Here is a 20,940-nt window from a genome sequence, read left to right on the forward strand (position 1 = left end):
TAAAATAAATAAAAATGAAATTTTAGGAACGGGTTGTCACAATCTATCCACCTTAAAAAAATTTCTTTCCTGAAATTTTGAAATCATACTAAACATAATGTACTCCAGAGGATAGGAAAGGGTCTATATACGTATATAATAACATAAGTTATTGTACTAAAATTAAACTAAACATAGACTATTTTTCAGTTACGCACTTGTTGCGTTACGTACCCCGAAAATGAACATGTAGCATCTTTGGGTCGAGCCCAGACAATAAATAACTAACTAAATAAGTAAATACAAATGCTAACATAGAATGACTTACTTGTCTATTTGCTTAACGAACCCAACGAATAAGTCAATGATATTACGATCTGCTGCCCGCAATACCAACAACTTACTGTTGTCTCAATAAGCAAGTAACAAATTCCCGAGGGTGCAATATTACCATCTTGCCCCTCATTGGGAAATATACATACATAGTTGATCCAAGTCTCAATCGTGCTCACGCACTACCCTCACGGGTAACATTAACAATAATCACAATTTTCTATATCATAATTTCAATCATCCAAATACCTGTTCGCAATACTCATTTTTCAAACATGTCCAATGCGTAGAATCTCTATGCTAAGGCTCAGACAATAAATCCCTCTTTAAAGCAATTCAATGAAGTCACACTGGCATTTCATGTTCTGGGGTCTATAAACGTCTATGACACGGACACCAGATCATCTATGTACGCGGAGCGAACAATGTTATTTCCTTTTGGCATATCCAACGTTCTCCTTATCTTTATCTTTCTCGTCCCCCGCAGAAAATCCATTGTCTTCGCATTGACTAGCTACAACTTTTCATGTTTTCATTTCAGAGACTGAGAAACTAAAGAATTTGGCAGCACCTCTCAATTTCTTGTGGTCTTCTATATCTACTGATAAACCCAAAGCAAGCTTCTACAGATCAGAACACCTCTTTACAGGTCAAATCAACCAATGGCAGGGACACCGAGGGATCCATGTCAAGTACTCTAGGTAGAATCTGTAAAATTGCAATGCTTGTTAGATTCTGATAAGCTAAGACCATTCTGTAGACCCATCTGCCAACAAGAAAGGCTATACCTCTCCCAGTCGAGCATTGATTTTCAAAGGTACAATATCGTCTGCACGAGTCACTCCTACATTGACAATTGCAGTAGCAGCACCTGCCTCATGTGCAGCTCTGTAAAGTCGGAAAGTCAAAGCTACTTATGAAAAATCCCAAACACAAACAAGAAATACTTAAACAAAATCAAGTCCCCAGAAAATGAATAAATAATAAGCATTGACGACCTTGTTTCCAATACTCTTATTGTTTACGTACACATGTTTTGCTTTGCTTACATCAGATTTTCTCATCGGAAAACATCGATGTTCTAGAATTTGTTAAACCTTGTCTAGCACCAGAATGGAGAGTGATTAAGGCATAAAGCAACCAACCTCAAGTGATTGGAATGCCTCGAAGGCATATACATTTATGGTTTTAAGTTTTTTATCTTACAAAATTGGGTTAGATTTTGGTATTATAAATGCCCTATGACAAGGGAACCTGGTGTAGAATTAGGACGGGCATACAAAATGATTTGATAAAAAACTAAAGTACAACTATAAAATGAAGGAAAGATATGCACCTGACAAGCCGGTAAGCAGACATGGTCATTAGTGATGATCCTAGCACGAGAAAAGCATCACATTCTTTTGCAGATTGGATTGTCTTCTCAGCTCTGTCCTTGGGGACATTATCACCAAAGAAGATAACCTTGACATTCACCATGCAACAAAAAGGTGTATTGAGATGTACGAAATATTGGAAGCGTACACATCTATTAAGTAAAACGGTGCAATGAAAAGTGGGTGAGAATTCATAGAAAGCACATGCATGACTACACAATAAATAAGTGACTCATTTCCAGAATGATACCACAAAATATGGATAACTGACATATACAAGTACCTTCACTTTCAGAAGTTACGACATAAGGTATACAACTCCTATTTCAAGTAATGTTGCATGGTGATCGAATTTCTGACAGGTTCAAGAAGCCCATCATTGCCTATTTATTTCTAAAATGAAGAAATCATAATATACCTACAACCCATATTATTTCTTAAGAAGCAAACTATCAAGTGTGTCTTCTCTTTTTCTGCTTAAAACTCCTCGCACTCTCTCTCTCTCTCTCTCCTTCCTTGTATGCACCCTCCCCTCTCTCCTTCCAAAGTCTCCCTCCACAGCACCTACATTCTTCCTACTTCAGCATTCCTCAGTGCCCAATGGTACTGCCCGGTAGTCTCATAATTCTAGGCAAAGCAGTAGGCAGATCCATATCTAGACACCATCACTAATTCACAGCATACATAAAATGATCCAAAATATAATGCAATAAGCGTTCTTATTTTGAAAATATGACCAAAAAAAAAAAAAAAAAAAAACGTTAAGGTGGTGCTATGAGGAGAAACGCAACACGGTTGCCGGTGAATAGTGAGAGGGAGGACGGGGGTTAGTGTGTTAGAGTTTCATTTTCTGGATGCTCCGTGGTTGTATGGGGTTTTGGATTCACATGTCTAGTCAAAATGCATGCTCATGGTCATTGGTGCTATAATTTCTTGCGGTTTCAATGGGGCAAAAGTGGATCTTTGACTTACTTCTTTGATGACCATAAAAAATTGAGGCTTTGCCTGGATACCATATGTTTGGGTAAGGAGGATAGCTGGGCTGGTAATGAATAATCTGTGGGGTGCAAAAGCTGAGTCTGGTTGTCATGGTATGAGGAATAGGAAAGAGGAAGAGACGGGAGGTGGGTGAGTGGTGGTGGGAGACTAAGTGGAGGAGAGGGAGAACATGAGTAGGAGAAAGAGTTTCAAAAAACACAATAAAGAACAAAGGTAGGAAAGTAAATTGAAATAATTTAAACGTTCAGCACTTGTTACCTAATTCCTTGGAGCACCATGTCATTATCACGTAATGCGAGAGTTTTGACAGACAGATGATGGAGGGGCTACCGAAGCAAAAACCTAAGTTTGTGGGGGCATTGGATCAATTCATCAACTATAAACCACAGGGTGGCATTAGAACTTGCTCAAAAATCAGAGGTGACATTCGACACATAATATAATAAAGGAGACCACCAGTATTACTGCAATGCTATTTCATTCTCCAAACAATTTTATTTTCTTTTGAATCCTGACAGTACCTCATAGGATACTTCTCTACTCAAAGCATTAAAATGACAACTTAGAACATATGTCTGTAATTGCTTGACTTGATATGAGACTCAGCAATACATTTATATTGGAAATTTTTACAGAACTATGGAAAGATAGCAACTATAGGACAAAACCCAGTAAAGACTAATAAAAGGCAATAAAGTCACACAACAGGAGGTAAACATTCCAAAATCCAGATCCAACAAAAAAATTAGAAACCAAAAACCATACATCTTTCAAGCATTCACTTCCAATGAACTAACTGCGTACATATTATATTTGTGTTTACTAACTACAAAATTGCATTTTCTCAACTCAAGGAATCATATGCTTTGGTACATATGAACATGGGTTTGTTAATGCAACTTCTATTACAGTGGTTGATTTGCATCAGAAAAATTTGTGAATGCTTATCTTGCTATATTGTTGAGTGTAGAGAAGTGTAAGGAATAAATATAATCACTCCCTTGTTGTATTGGAATACATCGATGTTAATCTTCATCACTAAATTGTCAGTGTCTCGGACTCTATGCATACATGTTTGCATTTACAAAAAAACGTAAAGAATAAATCTTCTCACTCCCTTATAGTATTAAAATACCTTGATGTTAACTTGCAATAAACACAGGGCCCCTAAAAATGACTTTTTTTTCTCTGACTTCTTAAAAAAAAACCGCCTATAGACCTTCAAAGTTCCTCTTGGTCAGGTTCACTCAATATACAAGCACCACTACTGAAACATATCAATGAAATACTGAATGCATGAGAATATTATGCAATTAAGAATGATACTGAAAATTCTTAAGCGTTAATAGAGATTTTTTACAAGATATGAATAACCATTTTTGACGAAGAAGAAATACGACTTACGTTCCTATCAGTTAAATAAATTAGGCAAATGTCTTACATCAGGTTTAAGCACTCCATTGCACTTTGGACACGTAGGGATGTGAAATTCCTCTTCCCAAAATTTTTCATCAATTTCAATGTCACCATCAGGTCTTTGCTTCATGCCAAAGCTCTTTTGTGATCCGGGGTTACCATAATCCAAACATTCAATTGCTTCTGCCCACTGCAGTAGAAGGAAATTTACTTGCTCATTAGTCCACCATTCTGATTAATACACGAGTTTGCAACCTAAACAAACTTCACTCCATTATTCACGAAATAACTCAACGAAAAAATTTAAATAAAATTACTTTCTAAGGAGGCAAATGCTTTCTATCTTAAGGATGTCCATAACTTTCTTAAGTTATTGACATCCTATTTCTAGGGTATTATTCAACAATCGAAATCGTTCATTTTTTAGATTCTCTTTCAATGTTTATCCATGCCAAAAATGGGTAAATCAATAATTGTTTAACCGTTTGATTTTCTTCATTTGAATTTCAGCTTTATCTATCAAACCGTTTTTCTTTTTTGCACATTTTAGATGACAACAGTTTTGGATTTGAAATTTTTTGCAGGAATGACAATTGAAAATTCAGTGCAAATGGAGGCTCAAATGTGTTAGGGGTGAGGATTGGAAATCAGGAAGTACCAAAGAGCGACCGCTTTCGCTACCTAGGATCTATCTTGCAAAAGAACGGAGAGTTGGATGGAGACCTCAACCATAGAATACAAGCTGGATGGATGAAGTGGAAGAGTGCATCCGGCGTGTTGTGTGACTGTCGTATACCACTGAAGCTCAAGGGAATATTTTACAGGACGGCCATAAGGCCGGCAATCTTTATGGCACAAAATGTTGGGCAGTAAAGCATTAACATGTACATAAAATCAGTGTAACGGAGATGAGAATGCTTCGTTGGATGTGTGGGCACACGAGAAAGGATAAGATTAGGAATGAGGATATTCGAGGTAAACTAGGAGTAGCCGAAATTGAAGGACAGATGAGAGAAAATTGGTTACGGTGATTTGGACATGTGAAACGAAGGCCTACTGACGCTCCGGTTAGAAGATGTGATTACAGGGACAGAGGTTTAGGGCCGAAGGGGTAGATGAAGACCTAGGAAGACTTTGGAAGAGACTCTTAAGAAATGACTTAGAGTACTTGGATCTAACGGAAGGCGTGACACAGAACCAAGCGCAATGGCATTCTAGGATTCATATAGCCGACCCCACTTAGTGGGAAAAGGCTTTGTTGTTGTTGTTGTTGACAGTTGAATGAGAATCTAAAATCTAGACTGTTCTGATTGCTGAATTTACCATGGGATAGAAAGCCTATATATATATGTGTGTGCGTGTGTTTGTGTGTGTGTGCGTGCTCCAGTTTGTGTGGTGGCTCAGATGGTGGGTAGCCATGGGTGGGTAGGACTGAGAGAGTGCACCGGGTTAGTTTTCAGGCAACAACCTATTCCGCTATCCATAGCATCAAACATGTCAATTTTTACTGTTCTTTCTCTAGTTGAAAACTTGGAATACTAAATATACTTGAAACATACATCAAAACTTTATAGGTGCACTGAAAATTTTCATTAAATGAAAATGTACAAATTTCTGAAAGGGTGCTTATGGAGGAAGAGCAATTATTGAGTAAATTATAGGGGTCAGTGCCAACAGTTTGGGCAGATCAGATTTTACCAAAAAAGAAACCAAGTATTTATCAAAGCATTGGTTGTTTCTCAATAGATAAGACTTTTCCAGGTCTCCCTTTAGAAATCTATGTGCCCCGTAATGAACTGTAGTAATATGTAATATCCATCTACACTTATGGTTCATGTATTCGAATCTCATCTACTGTAGTAATATCCGTCTACACTTATACTTCACACCCCTTATAAGTTCCCTATTATTATTCCCTAATTACATTCACTGTCTTCTTTCTCCCATAAATCCTCTCTCTTACAAAATTGTAATCCATTATACTACTTGATTAACTAAAATATCCGACTAAAGTATTTCATTAGGTAGTGCCAACACTGAAATATTCGGTCATTTTTACACTAAAGCAGAAAGGGGGAAAACCCCTTAAAAAAAAGGTTTCAATAACTATAAATCAAAGAACTTCATAAAGTTTATTTCTAAATCATTAAAAACAACATAACATTAGAAGTTAAAAACCATGAGTCCTACAGCATAAATAAACTGCACAAGACTAACCTTTGGATTAAGGGCCTTAACTTGGTCTTGAAATAGATTCCGAGGGAAGGAAAAACCACAGTCTATACAAATGACAGAATATACTGTTCCATGTAATTCGACCGGGTTACTACCAGCACGGTGATGCAACCTGACATGAGAAAATGAAGGGAAAGAATTATTGATAGTTTAGGATGATAGGAGCATATTCATGCGACTTAAATGACTTGTTCTCGTGCATTTACGTTATGTTTCTTTAGTTATTTTAGTACTTTAAGCTATTTTCGTGTATTTGTAGGTCCAAAGGGCTAAAGGAGCAAAAAGATGCATTTTGGAGACTTTTGGAGCACTTTTGGGCTAAGGATGGATAGCTTATGCTTGGAGCCAAAGTGTTGGACGAAATTGAAGACCTAATTGAAGACCAAAGTGTTGGAACCTTGTTCCCTTTAGTTTTAGGACATTTAAACCTTTCCTATATCTTTAGCCGTGTATAACATTCCAACATTCCACTCCTTCATTTCAGCCACACTCCCACATATCATTACTTATCATCACCACTTATCACTTATCATAATCACATATCATTACTTATCATCACCACTTATCACTTATCAAACCATTCACTTATCACTTATCATCAACATTCACTTATCACTTATCATAACCATAACCATACCTTCCTCCTTGCAATTCCACATGCATTCATCACCAACACAATCATCAACAAATCCACCCATCCTATTCACCATTGCCGTGAATAACCCACCATCATTTCCAACCCATCACTCCCATTCTTTAATCCAATTCAGCCATTTAATCATTCACCTTGCATTTCCAGATTATTCCTTTCTCCACACCAAAACCGTGCACATGCATTCCCTTTGTGAAATTCCAGCTTTTCACAACCAACCAAGCTGTCATTGCACATGCATTCATCATCATTCCCCCTTTGCATTTCAGCCACATTCACTCCCCCTTACCTTGTGCCGTGACTTCCCCTTCTTTCCAACATAATTCACATGCATTTCAGATTGCATTCCCATTCTTTAATTCAACCAACAAAATCATTCATTCCACATGCATTTCCAACCACACACTCACCACACAATCTGCCATCATTCACACAAACACCATCATTGCCGTGCATCCCATTCCATCTCCCATTTCAGATTGCATTCCATTCATTCCACCCTTTAATCACATGCATTCCCCTTTGAAATTCCAGCTTTCCACCTCACAACCACCAGAAAACACCCCATGCCGTGTATTCCCTTTCATTTCTGTCAAAGCACATGCAATCCCACCCTTTAATCACATGCATAAATCAGCCACATGCATCTCCCATCACCATTCCAGATTTCCACTAAGTTCCTAGCTGTCATGTTCCCCCCATTTCGCCTATAAATAAGCATCTATTTCACCTAAATTGATATTCATTCTTCCATACACATTTCAGTCACAAACACCAACCATTCCCATTGCCGTGCTCTCCTCCTTCCATTTTCACCACTCCCCAAACTATTCACACCATCAAACTATCCTTAGATCTTGTGCTACAACGAAGAGGAAGATAAGAGGGCCTAAACGTTCATACAATTCAAGTTTGAGTTGTTGAAATGTTTAGGTGTTTCTTTGATTTCAATGTTTAATTTCAATACTCTTTGTTTTGTACGAATGAGGAATGAAAGAGAAGAGAGCCTAAACGTTCATACAATTCAAGTTTGAGTTGTTGAAATGTTTAGATGTTTCTTTGATTCTCTTTGTTTTGTATCATGAGGAACTAAACCCCCCCTTGGATAGGGAGGATTCGAAATATATGTTTATGCTTGCATTTTGATTTGATTACTTCTAATTGCGTTTCATAAGTTGTGGATTCAATTTGTTTAACTGTTTGATTGATAACTTATTTATGTATGTTTATTGAGAGTACACGCTTAATTTTCATGCATGAATATGACGCTAGAATATAAGTGAGTTTCACCTAATAGTTACGAACTTATATTCACAAGTAGTGGTGGTTGCTTATAAACAATCGCGTTAAACGAATTCTTGGCATAAGTTTCATGCAATCATAGTAACGAATGTCTCGTCAACACTTATAATTTTCATAGAGCGTAATGATTTTGCTTGTATCTCTATTATGCAATCATGTAGGGAACTTGTGGGGAATGTTTTGGGTTGTCGTATGCAATCATCCAATTCAATAACGTTAGGAAGATTTAAAGGTTAATTAGTGCATTACGGTTAACTTGGGGTGTTGAGAATTCATGATTTATTGAAATGCAATTGGAAATCTTTTTATTATGCAAGTTATGGTGGATAAAACCCTCCGAATTTGCATCAAAACACTTTAGTTTACCCCCCACACTTCAATCAAACATTGTCCTCAATGTTTAAAACACACCAAACAAAAGTAAACACATAAACAGCAACTAAACATACTAAATATGGCAGAATGTATCTAACAAAGAGAAGAGTTTAGAGATGCAAATCTGGTTATGGAGTGTAAATTCCATCTTCTCCTTGGTGATTGCAGTGAGGCTTCATCTTGAGTTTTTCCACAGGCTACTCTTGAACTGAGCTGGAGATTCTTTTGGTTTCTTCCGATCGTTGATTTTCCTTTGTGCTACTTTTGAACTGGGCAGCAGGATTCTTTTGGTTTCCCCCGAAGGACTGAGCTTACTCATTTTATCTGTTTCTTTGTTCAATCTCTCCAATTCGTATTGAAGAGGGTTAGAGGATAGCTCAGCATATGCTTGTCTCCTCATGCTTCAATGTATCATTTTCCTTTGCCTTACTTGTTCCCCTTTGCAGAAGTGGTCCCTTCTCTGGAAGTGTATCAACCGTTGAAGATGACTACTCGAGAGTAACGCTAGGTAAGCAACCAGGGAATAGAGTCAAGGTAGACTCCAAGTGCCGGCTAATTGCTTCTTTCACTTTGCCATGCAGGTAATATCAAGGACAAAGGAAAAGACAGGGAAAGAGCATGATATGAGATACCTTTGCTTTCGCCCTTGATGATATGAGATACCTTTGCTTTCGAAGAGGCAGCGAATGAATCCACATGCTTCGATCCACCGTTTCCTCTTGCCTCCTTTGTACTCCAGGCATTTGGTATCTTCTTTGGGGGATACATCCATGGTTGAAAATGTGTTCTCAAGAGAAGTAGAAAATTGAGCATGTTTGTGCGGGTTGGTTGCAGCTTACATTTTCAGCCGAGAAGGAAAGTTATGCGTTTGTGGGTGTATGCCTTGCCATGAATGTTGATGTATATAGGAATTGTAATGGCAAATGGCAGTGCGGATGCGGCAATGTCTTCCATGCGTTTTCTGAAAAGCCGGGAGCTTTTAACAAAGTGGCACGCGTCTTCTGAAAAGCCGGGAGCTTTTGACAAAGTTGCACTCGCTTTCTGGAAAGCCGGAAACTTTCGGCTTTGTCACCCACGTTTGTCGGCTAAAGTGTGCAGCTGATTTCTCGCCTTCCACGCGTCTTCTGAAAAGCCGGGAGCTTTTGACAAAGTGGCACACGCTTTCTGAAAAGCCTGGATTGCGTCTGAAGAGCTGGCGATCTTTACGCCGGAAAATCCGGCTTTGAAGAGTGGTGTCTCTTCATTTCTGAATCGGTGAATGCCTCTCCTTTAATAGAGGTGATCGATCACCTCTAGCATACACACTTGAAAATTGCCCAGAAATCGTCTCCGACCCGTCGAGATTTCACTTCATCCAACCCTTCTCTTTTAACTTCTTGAAAAATGGCTAGCTCATCTAACCCATCGAACATTTGCTTAGATTTGAGTCTAAGCAATGATCATGTTGCGCCGCGTCAGGATAAGATATGGTGCCCGTCTTTCTTATCTTCTCATGGCCCTCTTACAGATGAGGACTCTGTGATGACGGATGCAACAACGGCTACGATAGTAGCTCGGAACCTCCTCACTCCCAAAGATAGTCAGCTGCTTTCCGGACGGTCCGATGAGTTGGCCGTTCAAGAGTCCCTGGCTCTCAGTGTTCAGTGCGCTGGCTCTGTGTCCAACATGTGCCAACGCCTACTTGCTCGCTCCCGTCAGGTTGAATCATTGATGGCGGAGGTGGAGAGTCTTAAGCAAGAGATCAAACAGCTTAAGTACGAGAACCGAAGTTTGCACGGGCTTGCCAACAATTATTCGACAGGCATGAAGAGGAAGCTTGATAAGCTTGATGACCGTCAAAGGCTTGCGGCTTTCTTCCAGAGGCACCTTTTTCCTGGGTCATCCAACATTCCACCAAGGATTGGAGTCTTGAATGATCTATCTTCGGTGCCTCCCGCTCCTATGCCTCTTGCTCCGATGCCTCCTGCTCCGATGCCTCCTGCTCCGAGAGTGTTGCCACGTAGTGGGGCCTCACGTACACAACCCTTGTGAAGGCTCCATCTTTCTCTTTCTTTGTTAGATACAATTGTAATTTCTCGAAAAATCAATGAACAAGCTTTGTTTTATTCACTGTATTGGGTTGCCTCCCAAGTAGCGCTTTCTTTTACGTCTTGCAGCCGGACGAAGCCTTCTTAGGCTCAATTGGAACCCACGGCATGGAATTTATCTTTGAATGGGGGATGATAATTGAGATGATCCGGTAATGGTTTAAATTCTAGAGTGGGTTTCTGGATCATTACACAGGTAAGCCGCCTCCCCGAATTTCAATTTTGTTTTATACTGATATGTTGTTAATGATCCAGGCACCCACTCTAGAGAAAGATGGAACCTTCACAAGGGTTGTGTACGTGAGGCCCCACTACGTGGCAACACTTTCGGAGCAGGAGGCATCGGAGCAGGAGGCATCGGAGCAAGAGGCATAGGAGCGGGAGGCACCGAAGATAGATCATTCAAGACCCCAATCCTTGGTGGAACGCTGGATGACCCAGGAAAAAGGTGCCTCTGGAAGAAAGCCGCAAGCCTTTGACGGTCATCAAGCTCATCAAGCTTCCTCTTAATGCCTGTTGAATAATTGTTGGCAAGCGCGTGCAAACTTCGGTTCTCGTACTTAAGCTGTTTGATCTCTTGCTTAAGACTCTCCACCTCCACCATCAATGATTTAACCTGACGGGAGCGAGCAAGTAGGCGTTGGCCCATGTTGGACACAGAGCCAGCGCACTGAACACTGAGAGCCAAGGACTCTTGAACGGCCAACTCATCGGACCGTCCGGAAAACAGCTAACTATCTTTGGGAGTGAGGAGGTTCCGAGCTACTATCTTAGCCGTTGTTGCATCCGTCATCACAGAGTTCTCATCTGTAAGAGGGCCATGAGAAGATAAGAAAGACGGGCACCATACCTTATCCTGACGCGGCGCAACATGATCATTGCTTAGACTCAAATCTAAGCAAATGTTCGATGGGTTAGATGAGCTAGCCATTTTTCAAGAAGTTAACAGAGAAGGGTTGGATGGAGTGAAATCTCGACAGGCCAGAGACTATTTCTGGGCAATTTTCAAGTGTGCATGCTAGAGGTGATCGATCACCTCTATTAAAGGAGAGGCATTCACCGATTCAGAAATAAAGAGACACCACTCTTCAAAGCCGGATTTTCCGGCGTAAAGATCGCCAGCTCTTCAGACGCAATCCAGGCTTTTCAAAAAGCGTGTGTCACTTTGTCAAAAGCTCCCGGCTTTTCAGAAGACGCGTGGAAGGCGAGAAATCAGCTGCATACTTTAGCCGACAAACGTGGGTGACAAAGCCGAAAGCTCCCGGCTTTCTAGAAAGCGAGTGCAACTTTGTCAAAAGCTCCCGGCTTTTCAGAAGACGCGTGGAAGACATTGCCGCATCCGCACTGCCATTTGCCATTACAATTCCTATATACATCAACATTCATGGCAAGGCATACACCTACAAACGCATAACTTTCCTTCTCGGCTGAAAATGTAAGCTGCAACCAACCCGCACAAACATGCTCAATTTTCTCCTTCTCTTGAGAACACATTTTCAACCATGGATGTATCCCCCAAAGAAGATACCAAATGCCTGGAGTAAAAAGGAGGCAAGAGGAAACGGTGGATCAAAGCATGTGGATTCATTCGCTGCCTCTTCGAAAGCAAAGGTATCTCATATCATCAAGGGCGAAAGCAAAGGTATCTCATATCATGCTCTTTCCCTGTCTTTTCCTTTGTCCTTGATATTACCTGCATGGCAAAGTGAAAGAAGCAATCAGCCGGCACTTGGAGTCTACCTGGACTCTATTCCCTGGTTGCTTACCTAGCGTTACTCTCGAGTAGTCATCTTCAACGGTTGATACACTTCCAGAGAAGGGACCACTTCTGCAAAGGGGAGCAAGTAAGGCAAAGGAAAATGATACATTGAAACATGAGGAGACAAGCATATGCTGAGCTATCCTCTAACCCTCTTCAATACGAATTGGAGAGATTGAACAAAGAAACAGATAAAAGGAGTAAGCTCAGTCCTTCGGGGGAGACCAAAAGAATCCTGCTGCCCAGTTCAAAAGTAGCACAAAGGAAAATCAACGATCGGAGGAAACCAAAAGAATCTCCAGCTCAGTTCAAGAGTAGCCTGTGGAAAAACTCAAGATGAAGCCTCACTGCAATCACCAAGGAGAAGATGGAATTTACACTCCATAACCAGATTTGCATCTCTAAACTCTTCTCTTTGTTAGATACATTCTGCCATATTTAGTATGTTTAGTTGCTGTTTATGTGTTTACTTTTGTTTGGTGTGTTTTAAACATTGAAGACAATGTTTGATTGAAGTGTGGAGGGGGGTAACTAAAATGTTTTGATGCAAATTCGGAGGGTTTTATCCACCATAACTTCAAATGTTGTTTCTTGCTGTTTTTAAGTGTGTTTAGTGTGTTTTGACTTAAAAATTCGAAAATCACATAAAAATTTGAAAAACATGTTTTGAAAAGCCTAAAAAAAGAGTGTTTTGAGTCGTTTTTGTGTCGTAGGTCACCTTTCAACACAATGATAAGGATTTGGTTTGTAAGTGCATGACTGTTAAAAAGAGTTATAAACATAGAGAAAAGTTTGATTTACTCTTGGTATATGCTTGGTTATGGTTATAATGTATGACTTCACATGCAATCATAAAAGAAAAATTCGTTTTTGTAACATGCTTGAAGGAAGGAACTCAAACAAACGCTACAACCCTGAGAGACTTGAGCCTATAACGTTCTTTAGAGAGTATAATCTGTGATTTCTTGTTTTCTAAAGTCGTTGCATGATCTCATTATTCTTTGCTTGGTTACTACTTAGAAGGCGTTTCATCATACAGTTCCAAATGCTAGAACTCATGCCCATTTCATTCAAAGCATGTTATTGATTTGCATAACATATATCAAGATGAAGTTGTGTAGTTGCCACCATAGCCAAATAGCCTCACTTCCCATATTTCGTATTTGTTGTAAGTTTTACCCCAGTTGAGCTTTGTTTAGCCTTTATTCTTTGTTAACCCACATTTTCCTCACCTAGCCTAGATTAGGACATTCCATACCCTTGTCTTAAAAAGATAATGAGCATGACTTAAATGAATTCCTTTTGAGTTACATTATGCAAGAAAATGAGTGTGGGGGAGAGAATGTTTAAGTGTTTATGTATGTTTTGAGATTCAAAAGAAAAGAAAAAAAAAAAAAAAAAAAAAAAAGAAAGAAAAAAGAGTTTTAAGACATTTAAATATTTCCTATATCCTTAGCCGTGCATAACATTCCAACATTCCACTCCTTCATTTCAGCCACACTCCCACATATCATTACTTATCATCACCACTTATCACTTATCATAATCACATATCATTACTTATCATCACCACTTATCACTTATTAAACCATTCACTTATCACTTATCATCAACATTCACTTATCACTTATCATAACCATAACCATACCTTCCTCCTTGCAATTCAACATGCATTCATCACCAACACAATCATCAACAAATCCACCCATCCCATTCATCATTGCTGTGCATAACCCACCATCATTTCCAACCCATCACTCCCATTCTTTAATCCAATTCAGCCATTTAATCATTCACCTTGCATTTCCAGATTATTCCTTTCTCCACACCAAAACCGTGCACATGCATTCCCTTTGTGAAATTCCAGCTTTCCACAACCAACCTAGCTGTCATTGCACATGCATTCATCATCATTTCCCCTTTGCATTTCAGCCACATTCACTCCCCCTTACCTTGTGCCGTGACTTCCCCTTCTTTCCAACATAATTCACATGCATTTCAGATTGCATTCCCATTCTTTAATTCAACCAACAAAATCATTCATTCCACATGCATTTCCAACCACACACTCACCCACACAATCTGCCATCATTCACACAAACACCATCATTGTCGTGCATCCCATTCCATCTCCCATTTCAGATTGCATTTCATTCATTCCACCCTTTAATCACATGCATTCCCCTTTGAAATTCCAGCTTTCCGCCTAGCTTTCCACCTCACAACCACCAGAAAACACCCCATGTCGTGTATTCCCTTTCATTTCTGTCAAAGCACATGCAATCCCACCCTTTAATCACATGCATAAATCAGCCACATGCATCTCCCATCACCATTCCAGATTTCCACTAAGTTCCTAGCTGTCATGTTCCCCCCATTTCGCCTATAAATAAGCATCCATTTCACCTAAATTGATATTCATTCTTCCATACACATTTCAGTCACAAACATCAACCATTCCCATTGCCGTGCTCTCCTCCTTCCATTTTCACCACTCCCCAAACCATTCACACCATCAAACTATCCTTAGACCTTGTGCTACAACGAAGAGGAAGATAAGAGGGCCTAAACGTTCATACAATTCAAGTTTGAGTTGTTGGAATGTTTAGGTGTTTCTTTGATTTCAATATTTAATTTCAATACTCTTTGTTTTGTACGAATGAGGAATGGAAGAGAAGAGGGCCTAAACGTTCATACAATTCAAGTTTGAGTTGTTGGAATGTTTAGGTATTTCTTTGATTCTCTTTGTTTTGTATCATGAGGAACTAAACCCCCCTTGTTAAGGAGGGATTCGAAATATATGTTTATGCTTGCAATATGATTTGATTACTTCTAATTACGTTTCATAAGTTGTGGATTCAATTTGTTTAACTGTTTGAGTGATAACTTATTTATGTATGTTTATTGATAGTACACGCTTAATTTTCATGCATGAATATGACGCTAGAATATAAGTGAGTTTCACCTAATAGTTACGAACTTATATTCACAAGTAGTGGAGGTTGCTTATAAACAATCGCGTTAAATGAATTCTTGACAAGAGTATCATGCATTCATAGTTACAATTGCCTCGTCAACACTTATAATTTTCATAGAACATAATGATCTCTCATTGTATCTCTTCTATGCATTCATGTTGAGAACCATTGGAGAATGATTTGAATTGTCGCATGCATCATCCAATTCAATAACATAAGGAAAATTTGAGAGTTAATTAGTGCATCACGGTTAACTTGGGGTGTTGAGCATCATGGTTTATTGAAATGCAATTGGAAATCGTTTTATTATGCAAGTGTAACATGTATGGAGATGAACCCCTTAGCTAGCCATCCCATCCATTCAATTCCATCACATTCATCTTTACAATCTGTTTTTAATTACAATCTGTGCATTTTAGTTAATTTCGTCAAAAACTCAATCCCCCTTTACTTTAGTGTCCAATATAGTTAGAAAGTGTCTTAGTTTGTGTTTCTAAGTGTTTTGATTCAAGTTATTACCCAAATTCGTCCAAAGTACTCAAAGTGCTCAAAACTGCCCAGAAAGTGTTTTTAAGGCAGTTTTGAGTGTTTTGGTGCTGTTTTGGGTCTTTTGGTTTGTTTTGGTGTTTTAAAGTTTAGTTTTGAATTCTTTGAGTCTAGTATAGTGTTTTATATTGTGTTTTTACGTTTTTGAGTCAAATCCAAGTGATTAACAATCCCTCTTAATCCCCGGTCCAGAACGATCCCTACTTATACTTATACTACAATTGACAAAAAGAGGGTTTAATTTGTGTGCGTATAATTCTCGTATCATAGGACCCTCTTTTTCTTGGAATAGTTTGAATGGAAAGAAATATTCATAGTTTTGAGTTTTTGAGAGTCTTTCATTCTGAAATATTTTAAATATCAACCTAGAAATTTGTGTATATAGCAGTACGAATTCCTTATCCAAATCAAAATCCACGATAAATTGATTTCCTCAAGTTTTCTGTAATATAGACCATTAGTTTGCAAGATTTAATAAATTAAAATCAACAATCCTTGAAATACGGAAGACTCTAGATACATACCGCGACTTACCTATCAACATTTTGTGTAATCATGAAATTTATCCGGCCAGCTTTTTCTAGAGATGCTAAAGAAATATGAGCTGAACCAGGCTCTGCAGCAGAAAATCGTCTCCATCCAGCATAACTCCTTGCCCAATATCGCCTTCGGGTCTGACTAGAACGAAGAAACTCCTGGTCAATCCAGTAAAAGCAGATCTGGAAGTTAGAGCTTTGAGATTATATTATAAAACCAAACAGCAGTAAAGTCTCCGCGGAAAAGAAGTGAAAACAAATTATCCAACATGACATATTTGATAATATATCAAAGAAGGTAAAGTTTAAAGATGCAGTTTTCCATTCTATGTGGTTCTTTTAAAATTAATCATTTAAAGACGAGTTTTAGGGATAATGGAGTTAAGGCCTAAGTCACAACGATGCATCGCATGATTCTTTTATTCAGGACTTTGCTCCCAAAATTTCATATGCTGACTAAATGACATGTACAGCCAGTGCAGAGATGTAAACATGATTCTTCTGCTACAAGGCTCCAATTCGTTGTTTGAAAGATAAGTGATGTAAGATTTGAATATATGATCCTGAAAACTTGGTGAAACTAAACGATGTCCCTCATTTAACATAATTACATCATAATACTAATCTTGAGACCTCTCTTCAGTTAGCAGAAGAAGTAAAGGCAAGAAAAAGACACCTCTCTGTTAAAACCAAAAGATGTATGCAGGAACAACTTCAATACTAGCAGAGGCATATGCTAATCCATTATCTCAAGTTAAGAAATCGATTCACAAACAAAAGGTTTGCTTTTATCCTAGGTTTGATGCATACAGAACAACCATATCAACTATCATCACCACATATTTTTCAATAGACAATGATTAAAAATTTAGGGAACTATAAAATTTAAAGCTGATGGTATAAAGAGATTGCATTTACAGCCACCACTCAAATAGTTAATTTATACGTTGAAAACCAGGAGAGTAAGAGTATGAACGTCTTTGCCTTTTTCTGTTTACCGTTATCTAAAAAAACAAAGTAATAATCTAAGGTTAAACTGGAACTCTTGTTATAATAAAAACAATGCTATAGGAACATGTATCACAGCACATGCCTTCAGATCACCTGATGGGTAATTGGTTTGAATCCAGAACTATAAGCTCCATTGGGGCTGCCAAAGAAGGAAAACAGTACTGATAGATGAGAAAATTTAGCATTTCAAAACATCAAATCATCAATTATAAATATCATGGTCTAATAATATGCTAAGGCTCCCAGGTAAACCTTGGCTGAAATAAATTCAACCATATAATACCAAGTACGCATTGAGAAAACAGATATTTTGAAATAAATATTAAAACCAACTCTAAACAAAACAATGATAAATTTTCCCTTATATACACAAGAACAGCATAATTAAATACAAAACACCTCTTAATATATAATACATTCAAAAGAAACCCATAATATGAAGGCTCCTGCGAGTGCAAGGTCTGGAGAAGGCAGGATGTACACCACCGTAACCTCTAATTCCAATGACGTGCAAATGAAGGGTGTGGAGAAGGCAAAATGTACACACCCATACCCTTATTCATAAGAGGATTCTGCAACTCAAACCCATGTTACAAGGCCACCTGGAACAAATCCTAACATTATGCCAAGGTCCGCCTCTCTCAAAGTATGTGGACGGAACAAATTCATAAGAATGAAACAGGTAGACTTGAAATGCAAATGGCGAATGTCAACTGAAGAAGTTAATAGTCCAATGAGAGCCTAACAGTTGGCAACCACTACTCAAAGTCATCAATCTGATCAACTGAGAAGAGTCAATAACACAGGAAATAATAAGGAGAGAAAAAACCTTCTGTAGTCGGGAATTCCACATTCTGTGCTGATTCCAGCTCCTGTCAACACCATGAGCTTTGTACTGAACATAGCAAATCACAGATAAAAAAAACAGAAAAACTGGTAAAGACAAGTATGAATTGAAAGTTTATCTTTGAAGGTAACTGACAGGTATTAAACATCACCGGTAAAAGATATGAGGATTTCCCCAAACAGAAAATGCAACAAGGACGCAAAATAGATGAGGATATTTGATAGACCTTTGGTCGAAAAACTGATAGAGAAGGTTGACATCTTGCATGCTAGGAGGATCAGAATCAGGAACCAACTTCTTATCTCTCACGAAGCTCGAAGGCACTTTATCTTCTCTCCTTGAGGAGGTTCCAGGGACAGACATTCGGCATGAAGTTTGGACAGACTTGACGGAGCAGTCAAAAGAAATGACTCTTGCTCTACTGCTTGGCAATCGCAAATTTGTGCTACTTGACTGAATAATATCTGTATATATAAAACGGTAACCACAATCATATAAGCAAACTTGCAGAGTAACAAAGTCAGACGAGACGAGCAGACTTGCCTGTCATGACATTCCCCAGCATTTGCGCAGCATTTCTGGAACTCTACAAATATGAAGTAAGCAATTTGGTTTGATCAATCCCAACTTAAACAATTAAAGAAAACAATTTGGGTTCATCAATCCCATGAGATTTTGAAAAAATCACTGGAACCACAACTTTATTATATTTTCCTTTCAATTTTTTCATGAATAAATGTTGATAAACATGAATTCCATTTTCCTTTTTGTTTTCCCTTTGATGAATCCTAGAGAAAACCCAGAAAATGTGCCATAAAAAGAATTCTAAAAAAAAAAAAAAAAAAGCCCAGAAATGTGAAGAAAATAAAAATTACATGAAATGCAAGAAACAGAGGAGATGGAAAGAAAGGGACTCACTGAAGAGAATGGAATGGGAAGATGGGGAGGCGAGCGCATGAGCATAGCCATCATCGTCGGTTCAATTGAATTGTTTTAAATTTCTTTACTTTTAGATTTTGGGAAATTTGATCGGACAGAAGGAGGGGGATTTTGGGTTTGGGTTTGGCATTGAATTCAACGGTCGTCGTCGACCATTGGTTGCTCTCCATGTTTCTCTCTTCGGTCCACGTTGCCTACTTCTGCACCTTTCACATTAAAAAAATAAAATAAAATAAAATAAAAAGACCGAATTCGTATGTAATGGCTTTGCCATGAACGATTCCGCCTTAACGTCGCATTTCCCAAATTGAATGCGACATGATATTATTAGAGACAAATTGCATAAGTAGGAACCCATTTTATATAAGTCGTTCTTTGTATCTTGTAACTAATTTTTTAACAATTTTATCTCAAAAATAGTAAAATGGAATGGTGTTATATATGAAAACTAGGTATGGGAGGAAATTTTCGCCCCGGATTGAAGTAACAAAACCTCCACACACAAATAATAAGACCTCTAATACCAAAGGATTGGTGTGGTGTTAAGTTCATATACTATGGAAGGGTATGAGACTAACACATGTGTGGTGTTAGCCAAAAGGCCTTTGATGTCTAAGTCACAAAGACGGTAAGAAGTAATAAGGCTGTGGTAAGAGCTTTTTTATTATCAAAATAAACTAGTTGGCTTTGGCTATCTATAGAGAATTGAGGAGTTAAACTGGATGTCGAGGTTCATTAAACTTTTTAGCAAAGTGTTACCTAGTCTACACACCGATGGAGGAATATTCCTTTAAGATTCTTGAAATATGATTTAGAGAGTCTTGCCTGCTAAAAGAATGATAGGTAGGCTTATTGGATATTGGGATAATCTGCGTAGGTCATGTGGCGATCAACTTGAACTGTTGACGATGAATTGGGTCTGAGTGCTTGTTGATTGTGGGCTTCTAGGCCTTCATAGAGAATGTGGCATGTTAATCCATTAGGGTTTGACAAACGGTCTACATATTTTGTCAAGAGTAGAGTAGTCATATTTGATAAGTTGTACACGTGACATATTTTTCAATGGTCAATATATTTTATATTCCCACACATATTATTCAGTAAATTAAAAATATTCAAAAAAATATGTGTAGAATATATAAATTCTACATGTATTAGATTGGTACGTTGTATTAGTAAATTTCGAGGATAAAACGTGAAAAGATTACATATGTACATACATATATAATAGCTTTAATATCTGTAATTTTTGGACTCATTTCCAAAAAATACACAAGAGAAATAAGTAATATGCAAATTTACTAACATGCGCTGAGTAAAAATGAAAAGTCAACTCACTTAACGGTATGTTAAAGCTCAAGATTGTAAGGTTAACAAACTTAATTTAACAACATAAGATGGGCTTACAAGATGGGTTGAAGTTAAATGGACTCAAACATGTAAGTGGTTCAACCTCAAAACAGGGTATATCCACTGGTATTGCTGTCAATGTATATTGATTTCAAAGCTAAATAGCGATCAGCTAATATATTCACTTTGTTCTCTCTAATTTGTGTGACGACCCATCCCA

At 38.2% G+C, this 20,940-nt stretch overlaps 1 protein-coding gene across 1 annotated transcript; it reads right to left on the bottom strand.

Moving 5' to 3' along the window:
* Window positions 1-227: 227 nt before the first annotated feature.
* LOC103964570 (NAD-dependent protein deacylase SRT2) lies at window positions 228-19,556 on the bottom strand. The gene is made up of 11 exons (XM_009377517.3): window positions 19,350-19,556; window positions 18,975-19,017; window positions 18,658-18,895; window positions 18,414-18,479; window positions 17,678-17,723; window positions 16,572-16,732; window positions 6,321-6,450; window positions 4,129-4,293; window positions 1,649-1,776; window positions 1,101-1,200; window positions 228-1,020 (listed from the first exon to the last, which is right to left on the bottom strand). The coding sequence occupies exons 1-11, from the start codon at window positions 19,401-19,403 to the stop codon at window positions 943-945; spliced, it is 1,209 nt and encodes a 402-aa protein (XP_009375792.2). The 5' UTR covers window positions 19,404-19,556; the 3' UTR covers window positions 228-942.
* Window positions 19,557-20,940: the final 1,384 nt, after the last annotated feature.

The sequence above is a fragment of a genome, unplaced genomic scaffold (assembly GCF_019419815.1).
Source record: "Pyrus x bretschneideri cultivar Hongxiangsu unplaced genomic scaffold, Pyrus_bretschneideri_v1 Contig134, whole genome shotgun sequence".
NCBI lineage: Eukaryota > Viridiplantae > Streptophyta > Magnoliopsida > Rosales > Rosaceae > Pyrus > Pyrus x bretschneideri.